At 34.8% G+C, this 26,966-nt stretch overlaps 1 protein-coding gene across 6 annotated transcripts in view; it reads left to right on the top strand.

Annotated features, from left to right (window-relative positions):
* LOC129749680 (cholinephosphotransferase 1) overlaps positions 1 to 26,966 on the top strand; it is a 74,548-nt gene that overhangs the window by 2,328 nt on the left and 45,254 nt on the right. For all 6 annotated transcript variants that reach the window (XM_055744725.1, XM_055744723.1, XM_055744726.1 and 3 more), the window contains exon 2: positions 24,282 to 24,681. In XM_055744725.1, coding sequence (XP_055600700.1) covers positions 24,282 to 24,681 — 400 coding nt within the window. The remainder of the gene's footprint in view (positions 1 to 24,281; positions 24,682 to 26,966) is intronic.

The raw sequence follows: 26,966 nt of genomic DNA, 5'->3' as shown, positions 1-26,966 counted from the left end.
ACACTTTACACCTATGAGGCTATTCGTGATTTTCAAGAATTGTTTTCCTTAACCTGACTATAAAGTTAATTGTAACTAACAGGCTACGTTGAAGTTGATAATCAATAAATTACAAAATTACAAATTACAAATTAAGAGTGGCGAAAAAAAAAATAACGCCAAAAATTACATATTTATAAAAACGACAAGAAAAAAACAACACAAAAATGACATAATGACAAAAAAAATTAATAAAATTGCAAAAATTGACAAAAATTGAAAAATGAAAAGCAAAATAATAAAACAAAATTAAAAAATTAAAAACAAAAAAAAAAAAACAAATGTCAAAACAGCAAAAAAAAAAATCACAAATGGCAAAGTCTACTAAAAGTACAAATATTTTAAAAATTTCCAAAATGACAAAAACGTATTATAAAAATTTCAAAAATGACAAAGACTACAAAACTTACAAAAATTACATAAATAACAAAAATGACTAAATTGACAAAAGTAACTGATAAAATTGACAGAAATGATAAAAACGACAAATATGACCGACATTACCATCTTCTTAACTCAGTTTGTGTTAAGCTCTTTTAACTATTTGAATGACTGATGTGTTTCTCCATTTTTTAATAACATTGAGTAAACTTTACTAATTTTGCCCTTGAAAAGTTTCAGTAAAATTGAAGTGGAGCAAAATTAAATGGTAGCAAAAATTACCTTACTCTTCCCAACTATTAGGAAGCTCGTGCTTCCTAAAAAAAAGTTAGTACATATTTGCAAAACGAAAATTAAATTATTATCAGCGCTATTTTGGGATATAGTTGAAAAAAGTCTGTATTGAGTATCAGACAAATGATTATTTTTATTATTATTATTTTTCATAAAGCCTTTTAAAAGCTTACGTTATTTTTTTCTATAAACTTGTTCTGTGAAACTTCAAGTGCTCAATACATCTTGAAGGAATTAGTGTCTATTGAACTCTCCTTTTTTCCATATAAACTTTGAAATTTTGGCTACATGCCATGCAAATCCAAAAGCCAAGATAATTTTCGCAGTCGTGGTCTACTGTAAACTATTTTCAAGCATCTATTTTGGATAGTTTGTAGTTGCTTCAATTTGGTTTTAGATGCACTTTCCCATATGGCAATTTCGATTGCACGAAGGCATGACACATAGTTATCATTTGTTTGGTAGGGCAACAGCTTTCTAATCCTCAAGAACAATCCGCAAGTATTTTACACTTAATCTTTTTTATGTTCAATTGAGCTTATCATCAATAGTTAAGCCCAAATATTTATAATGCGTTGTTTGTTGAGTCGTCGACCAGATTCGGGATAATCGGAGCTGTATTCGAGCGCGCTGCTCTAAATAGGGTGAAATTTATTTTTAAGGGAGGTTGAGCGAAAATAGATTCTCAGACAAACATTCTCTCGATGTCTTCAGATCAATTCTCATGTTACGGGTTATTTGTTCTGCATTATCATTGACACACAAACAGAATTGAAGTGTCGTTCGCGAAAATGCGAGATTTTTCCTGAAGCTCAAGTTTTGGTAGGGTATTGATATAAATCAAGAACAACAGTGGACCCAAGTTGCTGCCTTGTGGAACACCGATTGGTAAAGTTGTTGGAATCCACATATTGATTGCGATCGACGAGTCAGCTTTTCAGAAGCCTTTTTGCTGCTCCCCTGATGCCGTACACATTTAGTTTGTCCAATAAAACCGTGTGATCAATTGTATCGAACACTTTCTTGAGGTCTAAGTAAAGTACGTAAAGTAAAGTACTACGGAATTTTTAACATCCATAGCGTTTGTTATCTCATCAATAAGTTCGCAGGCAAAGGTGAGCGTGCTGGATCCACTTCGGGAGCCGTATTGATGATTGTGAAAATGTGATGTCGATTTAGGAAGGTTAACAATCTAGTGGCCAACATTTGCTCAATAACTTTCCTTATGACAGATAACATCGATATTGGCATGTAATTGTTAACTTCCGATCTGCTAACCTTCCTTATAAATTGGTATAACCTTTGCTGTCCTAAGGTGAGCGGGCAAACAACCAGTTTCGATAGCTGCATTAAACACCTCAAGTAGCCATAATTCTACTTGAACGTCAGCTATAGAGCTTAATTCTGCGCATCATATTAGCTCTCAGATGAAATTAACTGCTGTTTTAGTGCAGAAACTGGTAAAACCCTATAAAAGCACAGTATTAGCATTGGTTGAAGCTATAGCGTTGGTGGACAAAATGCTGGGAAAATGCAAATGGCGTTCAAATGAAGTACGACCATGCAGGAAACATTTTTTTTCGATTTTTGTTTGGCTTCATTTTTCTGCCATGATACTGAATTAGTATTTTGTTGATATTCGCTTTTGCATATTAAGGAGAATTTCCTTCATAATTTTTTTTTTTCATTTTTCGGCTGAAGATGACCTGGAATCGAACTCATGACATCTATGGCTCGATCATTTTTTTAGTGACTCTGCTTGTGGACCTATCAGGTCCGCATGAAATCTTTGAAAAAAGTCCTATTTGAGTCAAATTTCCAGCAACCGGTGCCCTAAATAAGCATTAATTCAGCATCAATCAATGCTAATGTGCTTTTTCCTAATGCCACTGTAGTGCTTACATAGTGCTAAAAAGCATTGAAGCAAACTTGTGTGATGTCATTTTAATGCTTTAAAAAGAAAGCTTATTTTATATTAATCTGATTTAGAGCTATGTTGCATTTCAAAAGCACTGTGCAAAGCTGATAAAATGCTAGTTGCATTTTCAAAGAGTGGTATAATTCTTATATGATGCAGCATAGCACTCGAATGGCTGTTATAATGCAAAATTGCACTTGATGTGCTGATATAGTGTAATTTAGCACTTGAATGCTGGCATAAAGCTAAAAAAAATGCAAAGCTTTAGTGCTCATGGTTACTTGAGATTTTAATAAAATTTCTTGCAACCGGTGCCCTTAACTAGCACTTATTCAACATCGATCAAAGCTAATGTGCTTTGATATAATGCTAATATAATGTTGACATAGTGCTCAAAAGCATTTCAGAAAGCTGGTGTGATGCCAATTTAATGCTAAGGAAGTTAAGCATTTGTTTTCTAATTTTAATGGCCGCTGAAATTAGATTTATTTTAGTCTGAATTGGCGTTTCGGTAAATTTTATAGAAACTAAGTAGAATTTTCAATGAGAAAGAATATGAATCTGATAGTTGGACAGGTCAAAGCTAGAGCGCTTGGGTAGAAAAAACGAACAGATGTTGAAAGAATGTGAGCTAGGGTTTTGTGTTATCGACAGCTTTTAAACTGCCTGTGTGATTCTTTGCCTAGCATTTGTTTCTCTGAATTAGAGCTATGTTGCCATTAATTGGCATTGGGCAAAGCTGATAAAATGCTAATTGCATTTGAATAGAGTGGTATAAATCTGATATAATGCAGCATTACCACTTGAAGTGCTGTTAAAAGGCAGCATGCACTTAAAGGGTGATACGGTCAAAATTTGGTCAATATCAACTTGCGTATTTCTTTCAATTTTGCATTTGAAAAACCTGAACACCCCTCATTTTGAAGGTGTGTGTGTGTAGAATGTTGCTCCTATTTTGATTTTGGAATTCACTCTTCAGTTGTCAAAATCCCGTCCAAGGAAGAAGAGCAGCGTATCAAAATTTTGCTCGCACATCGTGAAAATCCGAGCTACTCGCACGCAAAGCTGGCAAAATCGCTAAAAGTTGCCAAATCAACCGTTACAAATGTAATTAAAGTGTTCGGGGAACGTTTGTCGACAGCAAGGAAGTCTGGATCGGGGTGAAATCGAAAACCGGAAGCCGCTGAGATGACAAAGAGAATTGCCAGTAGTTTCAAGCGAAACCCTTTAACCTCTCTCTCCGAGATGCCGCAAATAAGCTGGGTGTATCGTCTGCAAACGTGCATCGAGCAAAAAAACGAGCCGGACTATCGACTTACAAGAAGGTAGTGACTCCAAATCGCGATGATAAACAAAATACGACGGCCAAAGCGCGATTCCGGAGGCTGTACACGACGATGCTGACGAAGGTTGACTGCGTGGTAATGGACGACGAAACCTACGTCAAAGCCGACTACAAGCAGCTTCCGGGACAGGAGTTTTATACGGCAAAAGGAAGGGGAAAGGTAGAAGAAGAGAAGAAATTTACGTGAAAGAGTGTTTGAATAAAGGTCTGCTGCCTTTCCTTAAGAAACACGGTTGTTCCGTACTGTTTTGGCCGGATTTGGCATCTTGCCATTACGGTAAAAAGGCCATGGAGTGGTACGCCGCCAACAACGTGCAGGTGGTTCCCAAGGACAAGAACCCTCCCAACAGGCCAGAGCTCCGCCCAATTGAGAAATACTGGGCTATTGTCAAGCGGAACCTAAAGAAGACCAAAAAAACTGCTAAGGACGAGCAGCAGTTCAAGGCAAACTGGCTTTCTGCGGCGAAGAAGGTGGACAAGGTGGCTGTACAAAATCTGATGGCAGGGGTTAAACGTAAGGCCCGGCAATTTGGATTTGGAAAAGCGGAAGCCTAACTGAATATTTTTCCAGAATTTTATACTAATTAAACATGAAAAAGAAATTTAATTTGATTTTTTAAAAAAACGATTTCACCGATTTACACGCCTTTTCCTTTGACCAAATTTTGACCGTATCACCTTTTCATATGCTGATATAATGCAATTTAGCATCTGAATGCTGGTATGATGCTATAAAAATGCCAAACTTTAATGCTTATGATTACTTGGGACATCCCTCATAATGGCTGGGAAAATCCGGTGGCGTCTTTCTAAAAAGTTTGCCGTAACTCCATCTGGTCCCGGACTCCTATTTGTATCCAGATCCTTTACCATCAGAATTTAACATTTTCAATGGCAGGTCTCAAATGACGAAGTGTTAGGTATCAAGGTGTGGAATTGGCTTGTATTACGTTGACTGTTAATTGTGGAGGCTAGTTGATAGTTTTTTTTAAGTTTGAGTTCATATATGGAAAGCTCTTTATCTCCGGTAATTGGTTTGATAATTTTCATTGGTTCGATGAGTTGAACAAAGATTGGCAGTAGATTTGTTTAGCATGCGCTTTTTCCCTAACTACCCAAGCTGATATGTTTCAGGAGAGATTTCAATTCGCTGTTGCTAGACCTGTGGTTGCTTCTTGTCAATAGATTGTGTTTCGTTTAATCATTTTCCTCAGGTCGAAATGTCAACTAAAAGCACACCTTCGCGATAACTTTAACAGTTTTGGAGAATTCAACTTTAAATTTTCGATATAAGTTAATCAGAAATTTAAAGAACATTCTTAGCGAAAAACTTTGAGATCATTAAAAAACTTTGAATTTTTCAGCAAATTCTACATGTTATTTGTTATTTGTTATTTATTTCTTATCAACGGATCACATGTTGATCCTAATGATTACTTAAAATTAAAAACATAACATTAAGTCTAACTATGGGGTTCTCAAGGCCCGTATCACTTTTCTTCGGAAAACATCCCTCGAAATGTCGAAGTCAAAATGCGCCGAGAAACGGTTGAACGATCTCATTGCGCCGATAAGGGCGCTGTTAGCTCCGTAATTGTTCATTCGAAGGGGAATGTACAACTGAAGATCCAGATTTCTAAGACCACGGGGTCGTACACTAAGCGGAATAGCCTCCAGTAGCGTGGGACAGTCGATTCGCGATGACAGGAGGTCGGCGACGAATGAGGCACGTGTTGCTTGTCTGCGAGCTTGAAGAGTATCGATATCTATGAGGCGGCATCGATTTTCGTAGCTAGGTAAGCGAAAAGGGTCTTGCCAGTTAAGGTGTCTAAGGGCGTATCGCAAGAATCGCCGCTGGATAGCCTCGAGCCGATCGACACCGTTCTGGTAGTAGGGACACCAGACAGCTGATGCGTATTCAAGGATGGAACGAACGATGCTGCAGTATAGGCTTTTCAGGCAATACACATCCTTGAAGTCCTTCGCCACTCTAAAAATGAAACCGAGACTTCTGGATGCTTTGTCAATCACGTAGTTGGTGTGTGCCTTGAATTCCAAGCGCTGATCTAAGATTACGCCAAGATCGTTAACGTGGTTCACACGTGAGATGGGTCCGTCTCCTAGGAAGTACTCCGCGATTAAAGGTTGCCGCTTACGAGAAAAGCTGATGACTGCACATTTGTTGCGGTTTAATGGCAGACAGTTAAGGTCGCACCAATCAGCGAAGAGGTTAAATTGACATTGCAGAGATTCCACGGTAATTGTTAATATCTCTCCTATCTCCTTTTTTATGAACCGGGAACATGTAAGCTTCCTTCCATAGTAGAGGGAAGATGGCTCTATCAAGCGAAGCTTGAAAAATGAGCCGAATAGGGGTCAGCAAAACAGGCATGAAACTTTTCAAAAAAGCAGCTGGTATCCCGTCCGGACCCGTAGAAAAGCAATTCTTGAGCTTCGCTGCTGCTTTAGAGATGACTGCCTCCTCGATTTCAAAACCATTTATTGAAAAGCCCACTGGCGAAACGTTCCTGACAGCACTAGCTAAATGTTCTGGGGATGTTGAAGCTGAAGTGAAGATACTGGAAAATTTTTGGGCGAAGAGATCGCAGATACCACGATCAGAGTTCGCCGTGATGTCGTCCAAAAACATGGTTGAAGGTATACCAGGTTCCTTACGCTGACTCTTTACGTGTTTCCAAAAAGATTTTGGGCAAGATTTTGGGCAAGAGGTTACGTTGTACGCGACGTAGGTAGTTATGGTAACAACGTTCGCTGGCTTTTTTATAAACGGAGTTAAGTTTACGGTATATATCCTTAGTGTAGGATGATTTTTGCTTCTTGTAATTTCGAAGAGCACACCTTTTAGCAGTCTTCAGTTGTCGCAGTTCAGTCGTGATCCAGGGGATTCGCGTATTTCCGCTGCTAGAGCGTTTTGGAACGTGGCGATCGATGACGTAATTCAGAATGTGTGAGAAGGTATCAGCAGCGGCGTTAGGATTTGACAGATCAAGCTCAGATACCCAGTCGATAGTTGCCAGAATGTGAGAGATGTCATCGAAGTTGGCGTTTTTGAAGTCGAGGTAGAAGGTCGCTGGTTTTCCTACTGTAGCGATCGGCCTAGTTATTTCAAGTGATGCCAGTAGAGCAGGGTGATGTGGGACTACTTTAACTAGCGGTGCAGGAGCGAGTTCGATGAACGGTAAACGAGATCCATCATTGGCAAAGCAAAGGTCCAGCGTACGACCGTATTCATTCACCACGCCGTTAATCTGGCGCAAGGTCGCTGTACTCAAGGAGTCCAATATGATGTTTGAAGGCGCCGAAAAAGTAGAGCAGGCAGGGTCCGGATACAGAGAGCTACCATGGTGAGAGCACCACTTCAAACCGGGCATATTGAAGTCGCCAATGACAAGTAAGTCATCTTCTGGAGCGCAGAAAGAGCTAACTTCGACGATGCAGCGAGAAAACGACTCAGCGAGGGCAACATCTCTTGAGCGATCGGGTGGCAGGTACCACGTACCTACATTTCTTATGCACGTGGGGGCGATATGCAATATAGATGTGTTTTTTTTTGCTTATTTGTACACAGCACATGGTAATAAATGACGCCTAGATGAGACACGGATTGATATTTTATCGATCGAATTAAAACCATATAAACGATTTCAAATATTAAAATTTTTAATGCGTGTTAATTTAAGTAGTAAATTGTTGGCCAAAAAATATGAATTTGGTAAAGATAAATATGAAATAATGTTATGAGACTATGGGAATGTTTGAAAATAAGAAATTGGGAAGCTTTACATTCAATTTCGTATAATCAAAAACGCCTAGAACGCAAGACACATTAACTGAACAAGAGTCTATTCTGTTCTATTTTGTTTATTTATAGAGGATTTTAACCAACTTGGTCATTCGTCCTCTCAACAAGAGTCTGTTTTTTGAAATAGATTAGATAGGATTGAAGTTTTTAAAGGCCGAATGAACGATTTGATTTTTTGCAAACGTAAATTGAAGTTATCAATAAAATAATCTACTTTTTATAACAATAAGTGAGGATATGCATTTTTTGGAAGAATTTTCAATTAAGAAAGTTGACTAGAGCAAGTGCAAACTATCAACTTTTACAAAAAATGTATACATTATTTCTTCATCTCAAAATTGTTGGGCCCAAAAAAAAATTTGATTAAATAAACTTAACTCTTTTTTTAAAATTATTCACCAAAAAAACTGCTTACACGTTTACTGTTTGTTTACACACAATTCAAGTATAAACTCAACATGAAAAGTGTGTTTTTGTTTTACATATTTTGGCTATATATAAGAGACTTTTGATTCACTTTTTTGTTGAATAGTTTTTTTGTGATTGATATTCCAGGGGCAGCAGATTTTTATGATGAACTATTAATATGACCTGAAAGTGTTCAAAATTATATTAATTCCTGTAATTTCTTAGGTGGAATAAGTGAAAACGCGCCCTTTAGCTATGAAACATCTACAATTTAAGAATTTTATCTCCAAAATGACCAGAATGGATATCCAGAGTGTTGAATCTGATGCGGATATTCAAAATTATTATAAAGATCTTTGTAAATCAAGGTCTTTTGGTTGAACAGCATTCAGTTAAATTGAAGTACCAAGCATTAATTTATTCCTGAGAAAAACTTAGGATATGGCAATGAAAGTTGATAAAACATTTAAATTCATTTTAAAGCCTTTTCACTGACGCATCTGAAAAAGACCTAGGTGTTTTTACTTGCCCCAATAAATGGGACTAATGTATACTTCGATATTTCTTTTTGTCAACATAACTAATTTTTTTTTTGAAAATATAACTTTTTTCAGGTAATACGAAAGTTGAACTGTGGTGATTAGGATTTGACCGGTGTTTCATTTTTGAAAATTAAGTTTTACAGTAAAAAAGACACACAATTTTTATTAAGGTTTTGTTTATATGATAACTAGCTGACCCGGTGTGCTTTGCTACACCTTCAAAAAATTTTGAAACTTGTGGTACCGAGTTATTTAACTTGTTATTTATTTGCACAAAATTTTAAGTTCAATTTCAATATCATTAAATTTTTTTTCAAAATGAATTTGCAAATTTTTTATTTTGAAATCTTAATTATTTTTTTTAAATCCGTGTTTTAATCCTTTTTATGACTCTGAATTTCTTTGCTTAAAAAGTTTATAACTTATGCCAAAATATTTTTTTTATAAATATAAAACTTTGTCAAACTATCATGTGACATTTATTTTACCTATTCGTTCTCGAATTATCATACGAATTTCCCCCATTCCTATAACTCTAATTGAAAGAAGGTGGGTCTCATAACATCAGAAAAACACTTCTTGTATACAAATACGATCCCACGTCATATATGGCCCCATTCTCGATAAGTTCTCGAGTTATTCAAAAAATTGGTGTCCCTCTCCCTACTATATATCTCCCCTCTGGCAAGAGAAGGGGTTTTCAAACCATCGAAGAAACATTGCTTGTACACAAATTTGCTCCCATGATAATTCAATTCTATTTTCTCGATAAGTTTTAGAAATATTAAACAAATTTTATCAATGCCCTCTTTTCCCTCTATATCGTTCCACTGATTTGTGGTAGTGATGCTAAACTACCGGAAAAAACATATCTTGAGCTCGAATACCCTCTCATGCCAAATTTGGTTTCGATTGATTTATAAGTTGTCGAGTTATGCTATAAAATTTGTATCGGAGCCGCTCTTCCTACCTATCCCCTACCTGGAAGAACAGGATCAAGATTGAACATTCCGTGTATTCAAATACACTCCTATGCCAAATTCTTCCCCAGTTGCTAAATTGAATGATTGTTCCATTTGTTAGATAAGTTTTTGGTTTATGCAAAACAATCATACATATATGAGCTTCCGTCTTCCCTAACTGTATTCTCAATTGAAGGAGAAAGAAGTCTCAAATAAGCTAATAATCATTTTACGTATTCATGCCAAAGCTTTCCCATGCCAAAGTTGTTTCCATTTGCTTGATTAGTTCTCGAGTAATGCGAATAATTGTAAAGGAGCCCCCCCCCCTCCACCTCTCCTTCATATCACCCCACTGGAAGGAGGCAGTAGTACCAAATATTCACATAAACCTTCCCTGTGCTCAAATACCCTCTCAGCCCAAATTTCATTCCATATGCTTAGTAAGTTCCCGAGGGATGTAAAAATTATATGGAAGGACCCTCCCCCCTTAAGATTTTCCGACTTGAAGGACGAAAGGTTCTCAAAATATCATAGAAACATTTATCGTAATCATATACCTTCCCACGTCAAATTGGGTGCCATTTGCTTGATTATTTATCCAGTTATGCTAAAAATTGTAAAATAGCACCCTCCCCCCTTTCTATATCCTCACTGGAAGGAGGGAGGGGTACCAAATATTCATAGAACTGTTTATCGTACCCATATACCCTTCCTAACCAAATTTGGTTTCATTTGCTCGAATAGTTTTCAAGCTATGCAATAAAAAAGTGGTTAAAGGCCCCCCCCCACTTCTTCCTGTATCTCCAATGGAAGGAAGGAGGGGTTTGAAATAATCATAGAACCATTTTTCGTATTCCACTACCCTCCTATGCCAAATTTTGTTCCATTAGCTTGATTAGTTTTCGAGTTATATGAAAAATTGTAAGGTAGCCCCCCTCCCCCCTTTCCTATCTGCTCTTTGGTGCGAAGTGTCTTGGAGTATGCGGCACCAGTTTGGGCACCCTACCACTCTGTCCATATCGAACGAATCGAACGAATTCAGAGAAAATTTCTTCGTTATGCGTTGCGTCAACTGCCATGGAGAGACCCTGTAAGGCTACCACCCTACCCACAAAGGTGTGCTCTTTTGTCTATACCGTCCCTAGGCCAAAGAAGAACATATTTGCAGCGAATGTTTGTATACGACATCCTGACAAACGCTATAGACTGTCCACAATTGCTCCAAAGCTTGAGTTTGCACGCCCCAGCCCGCCGTTTGCGTAATCAAACCACCCTTTGGCTACCTAGAAACAGAACAGTTTTTGGACAAAACCACCCGCTGAATCGATGTTGTCAAGTCTTCAACGATGTTTCACACTTGTTTGACTTCAATGTATCCAAATCAATGTTTAAATGTGCAATACGTAACGTTCCCTAGTTTTAACATAGTTTTAATCTAAACATAAGTTAATTTTAATATTCGGTCTGTATGGCAGCAGTCAAAGACTTAAATAAATAAAAATAAAATATTATCCCACTGAGAAGAGGGTGGGGTACCAAATATTCATAGAAATATTCCTCGTTCCCAAATATCACCCCATGCCAAATTTGATACCATTTGCTTGATGGGTTCTCGACTTATGCAAAAAATTGTCTTTTGTTTGGGAGGCCCCTCCCTCCCTTCATGAGAGAGGGAGGGGTCTCAAACCATAATAGGAACCTTCCCCTGCCTCCAATACCCTCACTTGCCAAGTTTCACGCAAATCGGTTCAGTAGTTTCCGAGTCTATAGGGAACAGACAGACAGACAGACAGAAATTCATTTTTATATATATAGATTACTAGCTGACCCGGTGTGCTTTGCTACACCTTTCAAAATCGAATGATATTTTCAGAATTTAATCAAATTTTTATTGTTTTGTTGGCATTATTTTATATCAAATTATAACATAATTCATAAGCAAGCTGGAGTTTCAAATTGCAACACAAAAATAACTTAAACTAATATTCTGAATCTTGATCTATAAATTTGTGTTAAGGATCTGATAATTCAAATCTGTTTCTTTAAGCTTCGCGACCTAAAAAAGAAAGGTCTCAAATTAATCGTACGCAAACAATCTAACTTATAAAATATGGTTGTTTTTGCTTGATATGTTCTGGATTTATGCTGAAAAACTGATAAGAGAGCCCTTCGCCTGTCCTTACCTTCACCCCCCGCTGAAAGGAGGTCGTGATTTTTAATAATCATACCTAATTTTTTCGTTCCCAAAAATCCTCTTATATCAAATATAGTTCCATTGGTTGATAAGTTTTTAAGCTTTACAACAAAATTTATATAGACCCTTCTCCTTTCTTCCCCTATCTACACTGTAAAGCGTAAGGATCTATAACAATCGTAGAAAGATATCTCGTAACCATATTTGTTTCCATTTGTTGGCTTTGTTAGCATAAATTGAGAACTTATGCTAATACTATTGCATTGGGCTCACATCCCTCCTCCTATGTACCTATTCAGTGAAAGGAGGATGGTGTGTCAGATAATCATAGAATCATACCAAAATGATTTTCCATGTTAAGTTTTGTCCATTTCTCGGATTTTGTAAAAAAAAAAGTTAAATGTAAGCCTCCTCTTCCCTTCCTATATTCCCAATTCTATCATTCTACTGCAAGAAAGGAATTGTTTCACATAGAAAAAGTATTTTTCGTACTCAAATACCTTTTGATGCCAAATTTGGTTTCATTTGCTCGATAAATTCTCGAGTTATGCAAAAAAATTGTATGGAAGCCCCCCTTTCCCTCTTAATATCTTTCCGCTGAAAAAAGGTGGGGCTTCAATTTATGATAGAAACATTTCTCGAATCCAAATACCCTCATATGCCAAATATGGTTCAATTTGCTCGATCAACTCTCCAGTTATACTGAAAATTGTAAGGGAGACCTTTCCTCCCCCTTTTCATCCACCTCTTTGTTAGGAGTTAAGGATACCAAATATTCATAGAAACATTTCTCGTCCCCAAATATCGTTTCATGCCAAATTTGGTTCCATTTGCTATTGTAGTTTTTGAGTTATGATGTAAAAATTGTATGAAACTCCCCTCCCTCTTTCCTTTCTCCCCACTGGAAGAAGGAAGGGTTCTCAAACAATCATTAGAACATGTCACGTTCCCAAATACCCGCCCATGCCAAATTTGGTTCTGTTTGCTTAATTAGTTTTTGAGTTGTGTAAAAGTTTATAAAAGAGGCCCCTCCCCCCTTTATTTCTCCCTACTGGAAAGAGGGATGGGTCTGAAATAATCATTTACATATTTTTCGTATCCAAATACCCTCCCATGTAAAATTTGGTTCCATTTGCTTTATTAGTTTTTTAGTTATGTAAAAAGGCCCCCTCCCCGTTTCTACAAAAAAAGGGGAGGGGTCTCAAATGATCATTGAAAGATTTTTCGTACCCCAATACCTTCCCGTGCCAACTTTGGTTCCAATATCTTGATTAGTTTTCGAGTTATGGTAAAAATTGTAAGGTAGCCCCCCTCCCCCCTTCCTATCACCTCACTTAGAGGAGAGAGGGGTACCAAATATTCATAGGAATATTTTTCGTACCCAAATACCACCCCATGCCAATTTTGATACCATTTGCTTGATGCGTGCTCGAGTTATGCAAAAAATTGTCTTCTGTTTGGGAGGCCCCTCCCTCCCTTATTGACAGAGGGAGGGGTCTCAAACCATAATAGGAACCTTCCCCGGCCTCCAATACCCCCACCTGCCAAGTTTCACGCAAATCGGTTCAGTAGTTTCCGAGTCTATAGGGAACAGACAGACAGACAGACAGACAGACAGACAGACAGACAGACAGACAGACAGACAGACAGAAATTCATTTTTATATATATAGATTTCCAGGAAACAAAATGAACTCATGAAACCATCAAAGCCTGAACAGATTATTTCTTTTTAATTAAATCTTATTAAATCTTAAAAATATAATATAATCCTTAATGAAATCGCAGATCACCACCAACAATGTTCAGGAAATTTTGAAATCAGAACTGCTTCAATTAAAATCTTTAAATAATGGGTGAATATATCTAAACATATGTTTTCCTCTTTTCAAAACCAATCGTTTCTTTGATTCATTGGGTTAAAGTTCAAAGGAATTCATTTGCATTTTTTGCTTGAATAAAAAAAAGAATTTGCAATACATAAAACCGCCATTTAATGCCATGACAAGTGCTGTTCGGGAACACTTTAAGTTGAAATGTGTAAAGTATATAACTTAAGTATCAGGCGAATCTTTTTGGAAATAATGGAAATGATGAGGATGGTGAATAAAAAGCTGTTTAAAAATGGTTAGTAAAAAATCTTTTCTTATGCAGACATATTATCAACATAGAGTTATTTGTTGAACAAGTTACAAAAATTGGATTTTAAAAGACCCGTTGAGTTTAATTCTTTGGTTTAATTTTGATAGAATTGAGCGGGACGATTCGAGTAAAGGGAAAGAAGGGAAATGTGAAGAAAACTAGGAAAAATAGAAAATGGACGCCAAGTTGAACATGGTAAGACGAAGTTTACCGGGTCTGCTAGTTTACCACTATAATATTACATTATTCTATGTACAGTAGACTGAGTCGAATTGTTGTCTTTTTTTATTTTTTTAAAGTCACTGTTCGATAGCTGCACTGGTTCTGGGTAAGTTCTTAGGATGTCCACTTGCAATCGAGTTCCGTTTGGGAGGATTTTATTGGGTGGGATTTTATTGTCCAGAGTTCATTTTTTTGTTGGGCAATTTTCAGTTCACAGCACAGTAAAACCAACGTATTTTAGGGAAACTAAACTGCACTGTATCAAACTTTAATTTTATTGTTAACTTATGCTAAGTACAATTATCATCTACGCGGGTATCACTTCACCTTTTCTGATTTTAGTTTTATACAATTCAAGGGCTGATGCAAGAGTGTTTTAAATGGTGATAAGATGCTGTCCAAGACAGTTTTTGCCGCGCTTAATTTCTTTTATTCTGCTACCGTTAAACGAAAAGGAATGATTTCGAAGATGCTGCTTGCTGGTAGCCGTTTGTTGGTAGCTGGAGTCAGCTACCTATCGGTGGGGTGCTTCAGGAATTCGAGTAGTAAACGAACATGAGTAGATATAAACTTTGAGGTTTGTAATTCCATATTTTGGTCTGAAAAATCAACATCATTTTTCTTTCTTCTGTTTAATTGAGCCACCAATCCAATCCACGCTAATACCTTTTTTGTCTAATAAGATACGAAGTTACGGTCTCAACAAAGTAATAAATTTATATTTCCAACTCTTGCTGTTCCTTAGATTTCGCATCCAGAAGCTTTTGGGTCATATTAACTTCAAACCGAAAGGTAGGGTGACAAAGTTGTAGGATAATTTTTTAGCTCAAGTGCGCGAATGACGCAAATTTACAGCCCCCAAGTGCTACTCACTTATCGTTATGGGAATATCATAACGGTAACTGCTTACTAACCATGTATCTATATGTATAGTAAACTGGCTGAAAAGGTTTAAGTTTTTATTTTTCCTTTGAAGTGGACATGACTGCCGAGCTGCCGATCAACCGACAGACTGACAGATGGTGTGATGTGTATGTGTGTGTGTGCTCTTGTCTGTGTGTCTGATGATTTGCTGAAATCTTTTCGCCGCCAGCGTCTCGGTGCCGATTCACTGTTTGGATCACGGACTTGTTGTTGTTTTTGTGATTATTTTTCTTGGCTCCCACCATCCGAGATGAACCGTAAAACCGCTTTAGACTATTCGGAGACTTCGGAAAAAAGGCATTTTTTGCAATCACGTGCCCCGAGTGCGTGGAATTGTTGTAAACTTGCGATGAAGGAAGGTGAAAGTATTCGGTGCAATGGCTTGTGATTTACCATTGCGGTATTTATTATTGGTTATCTGTGGTGGAATCGTTTATTATACAATATCGATAACTCTGGTTGGCTGTTCGGTGATAACAACAGAGGAAAACATATTGAGATGTAATTGTACTGTAACGTTATAAATATCCAACGAAATGAGAATAACGAGTTGTGGTAGATGCTAACGATATGGCATTAGACACACTGCACTTATCAGCTTCAGCTTTAATTTTTTGCTGATATGAACTACATATACATATTTTCTAGAAAAAGTTTTCTCATTTCAATAATAAAATTCTTAGTCCACACAAGAGTAGTTTTAAATACATATAATTATTTCTTTTCACCATACTTGCCTGTAATTTTACAGTCAGGAGAGCTCAAAATCAATAATATCTCACGATTGGTCTACATAGGGCTAAGTGGGTGATTATGAACAAACGCCGTAATCGCCGTATGAGTCATTGATCAAATCAGTTACAGTTATAACTGGCAAACGTAACTATATTAATTTTGTAGTTACTGTTGTTAACAAAATGTACGTCTCTGAAAAACGAAAATCGTTTTGAGACGTGTCTTATCAATTGACTCCCTCGTCAATGTGAATGGAAATAAAATATTGTTTTTGAAAGTTTTACGTTCAGTAATTGATGCTCCACAAAATTTCCACCCACGCACAAACAAATTATATTCACCCACGATCATATTCACTCCATATTTCAAACACTTTTTACAATGACAAAAATGTCAAAAATGACAAAAATGAGAAAAATTACCAAAATTACAAAAACAACCAAAATGACAAAAGTAACAAAAAGTTCAAAAATTAAAAAAATTACAAAAATGACAGAAACGAACCAAATGAAAAAAGTGACAAAAATGACAAAACTCTCTGATCGGTACTGCACCGGTCATGAATAATGTTCTTGTTGTTTAATATGTGTCTTAATCTATGTTCACTTGACACTTTAATCCATTTGCTCGATAACACCATTATTTGTGATCGTACCTTAGCATAAGATCAACTTTCTCTCGCAACATAGCGAAAATTGCGGAGAGAGTTCACACAATAGTATGTAAGCCATTTTAGTTTAGAATAGAATATAACGTTGAATTAGAAGCACGAAATTTCACTTCGTCCCTAATAAATTCAATAAGTTCAAATTAGCGACTTTAATCAAGTAAATCCGAAATCGGGCTGAGTGACAAGTGGCAAAATAGATGCAATCTAATTGCATAGTGATCAACTATCACCGAAGAACACAGAAGTGCAAACGAAAATCTCCCCCCGAGCGGGTGATCAGCTGTTGGTGCTTAGCGAAAGCGACTCACCTTACATTCCTGCTGCTGGTGGATGCCGTCGACGAGAGACGGGAAGAAATACCCCGAAATCCGAACCCCCACCCCCTCGGCCGAGCCCGAACACTGTCAAAAATGGCGAAACTGAAAAAAAAACTGATAAAAATTACAAAAATTACAAAAATTACAAAAATACAAAAAATACTAAGATGCCAAAAATGACAAAAATTACAAAAAAATACAGAATTGACAAAACTGACAAAACTGTAAAAAATTACAAAAGTGACAAAAATTACAAAATGTGATAAAAATGACAAATATGATAAAAATGACGAAAATGACAAAAATTTCAAAAATCAAAAAAATAAGCAAAATTACAAAAATGACGAAGATGAAAATAACAAAAATTACAAAAATGACGAAAATGACAAAACTGACAAAAATTACAGAAATGACAAGCTTTACAAAAATAAAATAAACAGACAAAATCGACAAAAATGACAAAAAAGACAAAAATTCGAAAAATGACAAAAATTACAAAAATTACGAAAAAGACAAACATGTTAAAAATGACAAAAATGACAGATATGACAAAAATAAAAAAAAATTAAAAAAAATGACAAAACTGACATAAATAACAAAAATTGCAAAAAATGACAAAACTGACAAAAATTACAACAATGATAAAAATGACATTAATGACAAAAATGACCAAATGACAAAAATGTCAAAAATGATAAAAATTACAAAAATTACAAAAAAAATACAAAAATTACTAAAATCACAAAAATGCCAAAAAAGTAAAAAATGACAAAAATTACTAAAATTACAAAAATTACAAAAATGACGAAGATGAAAAATGTTAAGAAAATTACAAAAATTACAAAAATGTCGAAAATTACAAAAATGACAAAAATGGCAGGAATGAGCAGAATTAGAAATATTAAAAAATTAAAAAAATTACAAAATCGACAAAACTGACAAAAATTACAAAAAATAAAAAAAAATGCCAAAAATGACAAAAAATAAGAAAATTACAAAAATGACGAAAATGACAAAAATTACAAAAATTACAAAATTATAAAAATTACAAAAATGGCAAAAATTACAAAAATATCAAAAATGACAAAACTGATAAAAATTAAAAAAAATACAAAAAATACAAAAATGACAAAAATGACAAAAATGCCAAAAAATGCAAAAATGACAAAAATTTCAAAAATTACCAAAATGACAAAGATGAAAAATGTTAGGAATATTACAAAAATTACAAAAATGACGAAAATTACAAATATGACAAAACTGACAAAGATGACACAAATGACCAAAATTACTAAAATTTAAAAAAATACAAAATCGACAAAACTGACAAAAATTACAAAAAATGAAAAAAATGCCAAAAATGACAAAAAACAAAAACATTATAAAAATGACAAAAATTACAAAATTATGAAAATGACAAAAATGAATCTGACAAAACTGACAAAAAAGACCAAACTAATAAGAATTACAAAAAATTTAAAAATTACTAAAATGATAAAAATGACAAAAATACAAAAATGACAAAAATGACAAAAATGTCAAAAAATGACAGAAAGGACAAAAATTACAAAAAATACTGAACTGACAAAACTGACCAAAAAGACAAAAGTGATAAAAATTGCAAAAAATACATAAAATACCAAAATGACAAAAATGACAGAACTTTTAAAAATGACAAAAGTGACAAAAATGACAAAAATGACAAAAATGACGAAAATTACAAAAATGATAAATCTGACAGAAACTACAAAACTGACAAAAATGACAAATATGAAAAAAATGTCAAATGTGATAAAAATGATAAATATGATAAAAATGACAAAAAAACAAAAATAACAAAAATGACAAAAAACACTTAAATTACCAAAATGACAAAATTGACGAAGATGAAAAAAGTTTAAAAAAAGTACAAAAATTGCAAAAATGACGAAAATGACATAAATGACAAGACTGACAAAAATTACAGAAATGACAAGAATTACAAAATTTAAAAAAAAAAAAAATGACAAAATTGACAAAACTGACATTAAATGACAAAAATGACATTAAATGACAAAAATGACTAAAATCACAAGAATTACAAAAATTACAAAAATAGTTTTTGTTATTTTTGTAATTTTTGTTATTCTTGTGGTTTTTGTCATTTTTGTCATTTAATGTCATTTAATGTCAAAAATTACAATAATGACAAAAATGTTAAAAATGGCAAAACTGACAAAAATGACAAAAATGACAAAAATGTCAAAAATGATACAAATGCCAAAAAGGCAAAAATTCTTAAAACAAAAAAATGACAAACATGATAAAAAAGAAAAAAATGACAAAAATTACCAAAATTGCAAAAATGACGAAAATGAAAAAAGTTAAGAAAATTACAAAAATTACAAAAATGACGAAAACAACAAAAATGACAAAAATGACAGAAATGACAAGAATTATAAAAAAAAAAAAAAACATTACATAATTGACAAAACTGACAATCATGACAAAAAATTAAAAAAATGCCAAAAATTACAAATTTGTTAAAAATGGCAATAATGACAAAAATGACAAAAATTGCAAAAAAATGATAAAAAAGACAAAAATGACAAAACTGATAAAAATTACAAAAAAAAGACAAAAATTCATTGACATAAAAGAAAAAATAAATGACAAAAGTGTCATAAATTACAAAAATGACATAAGTGATAAAAATGACAAAAATGACAAAACTGACCAAAAAAAAAAAAAAAATACAAAAATACAAAAATGACAAAAATTACAAAAATGATGTGGTTTCAAGCTAGAAATATAACCAATTTAGCCATAGTTCTTTTGATTCAATATTTCAAGATATAATTCAAATATTTCTTTTCCCGGAATGAAAAAAAGGAACTAAAAATTCAAATCGTTATTTAAATCGTTTAGTATTAACATGAAAGACATAGTTTCGACTTTGATTTAGTTAAAATAGGTCAAAATGCTTATTAAAAATTTTCAAAAAAAATAATCCGATATTAGAAATATTCAAAAAATATTTATTTTTATGTGTTTTACTATTTCAGATGCCAATTCTCTTAGTTTTTACTTACAATATTTTTAAATTGAACTGAAAACTAAACAATCTCATCGAAAACTTTGAAAAAATTACAAAATTATTTCAAATTAGTCACAGAGCTATTAAAACAAAAAAAAATGCTTAAAAATATCTTCTTATCCTAAAACTAAAAAAAAAACTAAATCCTGCCAGCAGTCTACGGGATCAGATTATCTGAAATTATCTGGAATCCATATGTGAATCCATTTGAATTTATTATCTTTAGATTTTTTCGATTGTGGCAACACTGGAGGGAATTTAAAAAAACTGAAAGATCAGCTAATACTAGGAACCACTATAACTTATTTTTGTTATAACGCTCAGCGTGATGTGACCTAAAGTAGAATCGTTTGCCTTAATTTAAGCATTGAAAAAAAAATTAAATAATGAGTATTGAAAAAATAACGATCCGCTAAAAACTATTTTTGATGAGAAATCACTTTTTATACTTCTACTGAGTGAAAAGTCTTAAAATCCCATTTGCACTTTAGACTCGATGCAAATCGCTACAGCAGTTCAATCTAGCTGAAATTTTGCATATTACTTTCTTTTGATACATTGATCGTTATATGCCTGGAGTTTCATTGAACGTTTAATTTTTATTATTTTCTAGTCCAACCCGGATCGGACTGAATTCGTAACCGGACCAATTACTGTCAAAATATTAGTTGTCAGTTTAAATCTGTCCGGTTTCTGTTGGAATTCTGTTAGATTTTCCTGACCATTTGGTTGTTTTGACAGCTCACTCGCAAAAACTTACCGTCGTCAGGAAAGTTGTGTCACCAGAGCAGTGAATTCGTCCGAATTCGGTTGGATTTCTGGTCAGATTTCTAACCGATTCACGGGTTGAACGGACCGAAATCCAACCGATTTTGGCCTGATTTTTCGATCCGGGAATTTCACTGTAATTCTACCATTTTAATCAAAGAATAAAATGGAACAATTACTGTAAATTAGCTTCTACAGTTTCTTACCCACTATATTATTACAATAACCTTTTGAATTCTTTGTTTTAAATTGAATTTTATAGTTTTTCGGAAATAATTACTTACAATGGTTGAATCTAGTCTGTAACTGTGATAAATTTGATTTTTTTTTCCAAAAAATGCATTTCTATCGTAAGATTCTTTCATATTTTGTTCATCACTTACTTATTTTAGTTATTCTACTGTACACTGAAGTCCTTCTTTATTATTTAATAGAACTTAAATGAAACATTTATTTTACAGTAAAACAATCATAACTTCTTTAATTTTATACCAATAATGGTAAAACCACTAGAAATCATTGGGTTGAATTGACCATACAGGGTGACAAAAAAGTCCGGTCACACAGAAAAATCTCAATATTTGAAAGAATAAGAAGAAAATCAGAATCTGACTTTCATAGCTTTATTCAGTAACTCATCAAGATACTTCACAGACGATATCTCGGAATTACACCACCTTTCTCTGATCGAACCAGCTTCAGACGTCTTGGAAAGTCGTCGCAAGCGGCGCGCACGTCCGGTCTCGTATAATCTTTTTCAACCTTGGAGTTCTCACAGACCTTGGTCGTCCAGATCGTGTCTTGTCTTCGGTGCCTCTGGTCTCTAGGATCGATTTATGGTCTGGTACACGAATTTTCGGTTGATTACGAGCGGTTTTAGGTGTTTGAATATGTTTAATAAGTGTCCGGGTTTGTACCCTCTCACATATTCAGCGATAACAGCTGCTCTCAACTCTGCCACTCACAACTTAATGTACACAAATTGCACAGAAACGAAACTCTGCCACTGTGGGCAGCAAAGTTAGCCCTTTCATTTGACATATATGTAGATGGCACCAGAGAGATACAACGTATAGGCTACAGGCATACGGCGGCAACGCTATTCAAACCGTATGGAGCACATCTTTCAGATTTCCCCTTTTTTCTCCTCGTTTTGACAGATTTAAGCTTTTTTCCTCAGATTTAAGCTTTCGTCTCCTATGCTCTCAAGGCAAAAAAGGTTAAATCTGAGGAAAAAAAAGCTTAAAAACGAGATTCACGAGCACATATTCAAAAGATGTTGGTCACACGATACATAGACAAATCGTGTAACGTTGCAGGGATCTGGCTACAGGCGACCCCAAAAAAAGTGTGACAGGACTTTTTTGTCACCCTGTAGAAATCCATCAAAACTAAAAATTGTCAAATGCATACATCTGGTCTGAAACCGTCGATGAAATTGAAATTTCTTCTGAATAAAAAAAATCGTTTTTTATCTTTTTGTTGATTATAATTCAAAAATATCAACAGTACTTATATTCTTAAGCAAATCTGAAGTTTGAATGATTGACAGAAAATGTTTCCACCTTCAATATGAGAAAAAGAAATTTGATATTGATGTTATGTAGTAGAAGATGTACGAATTTCAGTGCATGTACTTTAACTTTTAATTGAATTTTATAATGTAAATTCTATTAAAAACTGGTCTGCTAAAAAATGTTTAAATTTTATCTGAGTTAAACAAAATTCAAAAATGCTATAAACGAGTAGTATTATAAAAAAATTGATTTTTTCAAAGTGCGCAACGATATGCATCAGAGCCTACAAATATTGTGGAATTATATCAATGAAAAAGATTGAAAAAAAGCTTTTTAATATTTCGTTGGAAATCAATCTGAAGGTGATGGACTATTGTTATTCATTTATCAAAAAATTTCGTTTAACCAAAATAAGTTTTACAAGATATACACATCTTAATATAAACACAGAGAACAGAGTTCGAGCTGGAGCTCAACACGTGTGTTTGAATACCAACCTAAGTTTCAAACCAAATTCGTAAGTGGACTTACATCCATAAGATGTCGCTACCGGTACACCTATTTTTATTTTCATTATTTCGACACGCTTAGAAATTAATACTCATAGCTTATCTCTAATGAGGCCAGTGCAATGTATGACAGTAACACAAATTTTGGTGTAATATATTTTAAAACATCATTATTTTAAAAAAAATGCAAATCATATTTCAATCACACTTGAACGCTGTCATATGCACCAATCAAACAATTTTGGCGCTGAATTGAAAGTTGAATTCCAAGTGTTAAAGTATGTGTTGGGTTTTTACTATCAGTTAACAGTTTACTAGAACAGAAAATGTGAACATAAATGTTATAATTCTAAATTATGGCTCGATATTCTGGCTGATGTTACCTGAGATCGATACATGAGGACTTGTAACTCAGGGTTAGTAATCAGTAGAAATGAATAAATAATAACTGAGTTACACATGAGTTACAAGATAACATCAACCGGAATACCGACCCATAATTAACAATTATAACATTTATGTTCACATTCTCTGTTCTAGAAAACTATTTACTGACAGACGTACTTCAAAACTTGGAATTCAACTTTCAATTCAGCGTCATTATTGATTGAACAATATGGGGCATATGCTGGGACATATGACAGCGATTAAAGTGTGATTGAAATATGATTTGCATTTTTTAAAAATCAAGATGTTCTTAAAATTTATTACACAAAAAGTTGTGTTACTCTCATATATTGCAATGGCCTCATTTGAGATAAGCTATGAATATTAATTTCTAAGCGTGTCGAAAAAATGGAAAAATAATTGTACTGGTAGTGACATCTTATGGATGTTAGCCCACTTACGAATTTGGTTTGAAACTTAGGTTGGTATTCCCACACACGTTTTCAACACATTTTTGTTCGGGGCTCGATGTCTGTTCTCTGTTAAATAATTTCAAGTTACATTTGGATAACACCAATCATAAAAATTAATTCAAAATAAAATATTTTACATATCTAATATTTTTACGTAAAAATAAGTTTATCTGAAAATTCAATCTACAAATCTTGAAAAGAAAAAAAAAAACAAAACGTATGGGGACTCACCAACCAAATATTTTAAATTTGCCTGAAAACAGTTCAGAAAAGGCTAAAATTTCCATTTCTGAAAAAATAAAGTTACTGTTTTTCTTTCTTTTAAACATCTTCTATAAATACACCGTGATGTATTATAGATGACGTGTTGCGTGTTGCCAAGAATGTAAGTCGAAAAATTTCACAAAACATCACAAAATTTGTTTATGTGAACAAAACATTACCAGATAATTTCGCTGAAAATTTCATCAATTTTCATCCATGCATTCAAAAGTTATTCGAATACACTTCTTATTACCTAGCCTGATTGATTCGTTGAAAATATTTTTAAAATTCTTTTATTTTTTTAAGAACATTGCTAAGCCACTTTTAACGGTTAATTCTAAGTAGCTAATCATTCCTCTCTCTCCTTTCCAGTTTTAGTCCAAACGGCCGGGAGGAACCTCCGCGGTGGGCCAGCGCCCTGTGCGCCTTCGGCCTGTTTGTCTACCAGAGCCTGGATGCCATCGATGGCAAACAGGCGCGGCGAACCAATTCCTCCAGCCCCCTGGGTGAACTGTTCGACCATGGCTGTGATTCGATATCCACGGTGTTTGTGGCCCTATCGGCGTGCATATCGGTCCAGCTTGGGTTCTACCCCCGGTGGATGTTCTTCCAGTGTTTCTGTGCGATGACCCTGTTCTACTGTGCCCACTGGCAGACCTACGTGTCCGGAACGTTGCGGTTTGGCCGGATCGATGTGACCGAGGCTCAGTGTACGATTATCGGAATCCATATGATTTCGGCCATCTTCGGGCCCGGTATTTGGATGACGAAAGTAAGTTTTTCGTTTTGATGGGGAGGGATTGAACATTTGAAGAGAATATTTTACGCAAACGTTCCCTCGAAAGATGTGAAGCTATGACGATCTCATTTGTTTTTGTTAATGAACTGCAAAACTCACGTGCCTCGCCTCACAAGAAACCTGTAAACTGCTGATGCAGCGGCGTTTATAATTATTCAATTATCAGGCTACGGAACTACCTACTGTTGATGATTAGTCTTACCTTGCTTGTGGCCCAGAGTGTGCAATCGACGGACGTGGACCAGTTCTCAAACAGATGCTTCCGTGTCTGTTCCGCTAGAGTAGCATTGAGAATAGTTTAGACTTTGCGCACGATATCGGTGTGCGTTGCACTCCAGAGCAGTGCAGTTTAGAATGATTAGCGCGTCGGTTTATCTCTGTTTTAAGCTCGGCTCTGATAGTGCGAAGCTTATAATGGCTCGATTAATTCTCATTTTTAGTTTCTTACAAAAATCATTCATTCGAGATAGAATCATTACGCCAAAGACCTCGCTTTGGTGGAATAAAAATTCTTTCCATTATTTGGATTGATACAATGTGGTAAGCCGCTGCCAGATCAACGACATATGTAAATACATGCTCGATCCAACGTCACGGCGGAGGCGATAACAAGACACTTTACAGCGGCTTTATATTAAATGGTGCATCTGCCTGCCGCAGCTATGACCGCAATCAACGATTGTTTGTCCGCGTTTTTTTTATTCGCGCGTCATTTCGCGAAGATGTATTTTCATTCATTTCTATATTCATATATGTACATAATGTTACACATATGTTGGTGAAGCATCACATCCACCAAGCCGGTATAAAGTTCACTCCAAATAGTACTATTCCGTGAGGAGGGCTATCAGTAATAAATAGCTACATGCGGACTCTGACCGACTCAAGCTGCCTCGGTACACGACACGGCTTCAAGAGGCTTGCTCCGCCTCTGGTATCATCGCATAAAAATAAACAAATCAAATGAAATTGACCGTGATATCACGCCACTTGTTGGGAGTTAACGGCTGGCTGGCCTGACTGGACGACCGACGGCGGGCTGATAGCATACATTTGAAGAAGCTCGGACCATACCTACATTTTAGAAGTAGGTAAATACAGTTCCTATGTACTTATGATGAGTTGATCGTTCGATTTTTGACCGGTTATTCTTTTATCTTTGCAAGTAGTAAAGATAAAATTTAAGGGTGCTACTTTACCACGTTTTTGGTGCTTGCGAAATGTGTTAAAACCGTTTATGTTCCAATCTTTGAGAATCGTTTGAAGGTTTAGTTTTGCTAATAGAGTTCCAACTATTGAAATGAGGTTCGGAACACCAAAACATTTAAAGATTTATCCGGATTAAAATGAGCTTATAGAAATTTAAACGACAGAATAGTGAACGATTCAAGATAAACAATAATATTGCATCCGGTATATAATGCGACCAGAAGCATTTTGATGAAATGACGAATAACTTGAAGGGAAATGAGTTTACAAAAAAATGGATGTACTTATTAATCCACAAAGAGACTGGTGTGCCACTTTATTAAGCGAGTGACAAAGCAGTTTTGACAGACCTTTTATATTGATAAAATATGGGTATGTGTTTCTTCTGAAAAGTTTCGTTGATCCCAAACTGCAGTGCGATGAAATTCATAAAACATTTTTCTTATAATTAGGGTAAATGATCTTGAGTGGAATGTATCTTGTCTAAATGTTGGAAAATAGTTTTTTATGATCTCTTCATACAAGCTTTGTCATTTTTGCTAAAACTTATGAAATGAAATAATATTATAAGCAGCTTGAAAAACATATGCCTTTTATGCTGCAATTTTCACTAATTTATGCTGACTTTGAACGTTAATTTTTGTAACCCTTGTCCGTTATGGACTGATTCTTAATGACGGGTTTTTGTAACCAGTTTTCCATTAAAATATCAACAAAATACACCACTTAACGAGAAAACGGAAGATACGAAAAGCGCTATCTGGCGACAAAAATGGAAGTATCACATTGTGAATTTTTTTGGAGTTTTGTCAGAGGTGCCAGGTGTCCAGAATACTAAGGATTTGTCCAGATTTTCTGTTTGTTTTGTTGTTTTATTCAGGATTGTAAGCCGCTTAGACCCATACAAACAGTGCCATGCATACAGCAGGCCTGATTTTCGAAAGACCGTCCTGATTTTTTAAAATTGTGTTGATTTTTCAAAATTGGTCTTTAAAATGTCCTGAATTATCCTGATTTGAAAAAAAAAAAAACATCTCAATGAAGATCGA

The sequence above is a fragment of the Uranotaenia lowii genome, chromosome 2 (assembly GCF_029784155.1).
Source record: "Uranotaenia lowii strain MFRU-FL chromosome 2, ASM2978415v1, whole genome shotgun sequence".
Classification (NCBI taxonomy): Eukaryota; Metazoa; Arthropoda; class Insecta; order Diptera; family Culicidae; genus Uranotaenia; species Uranotaenia lowii.
The sequence above is the reverse complement of the archived record's forward strand: the minus strand, read 5'-3'. Positions and strand labels throughout refer to the sequence as shown.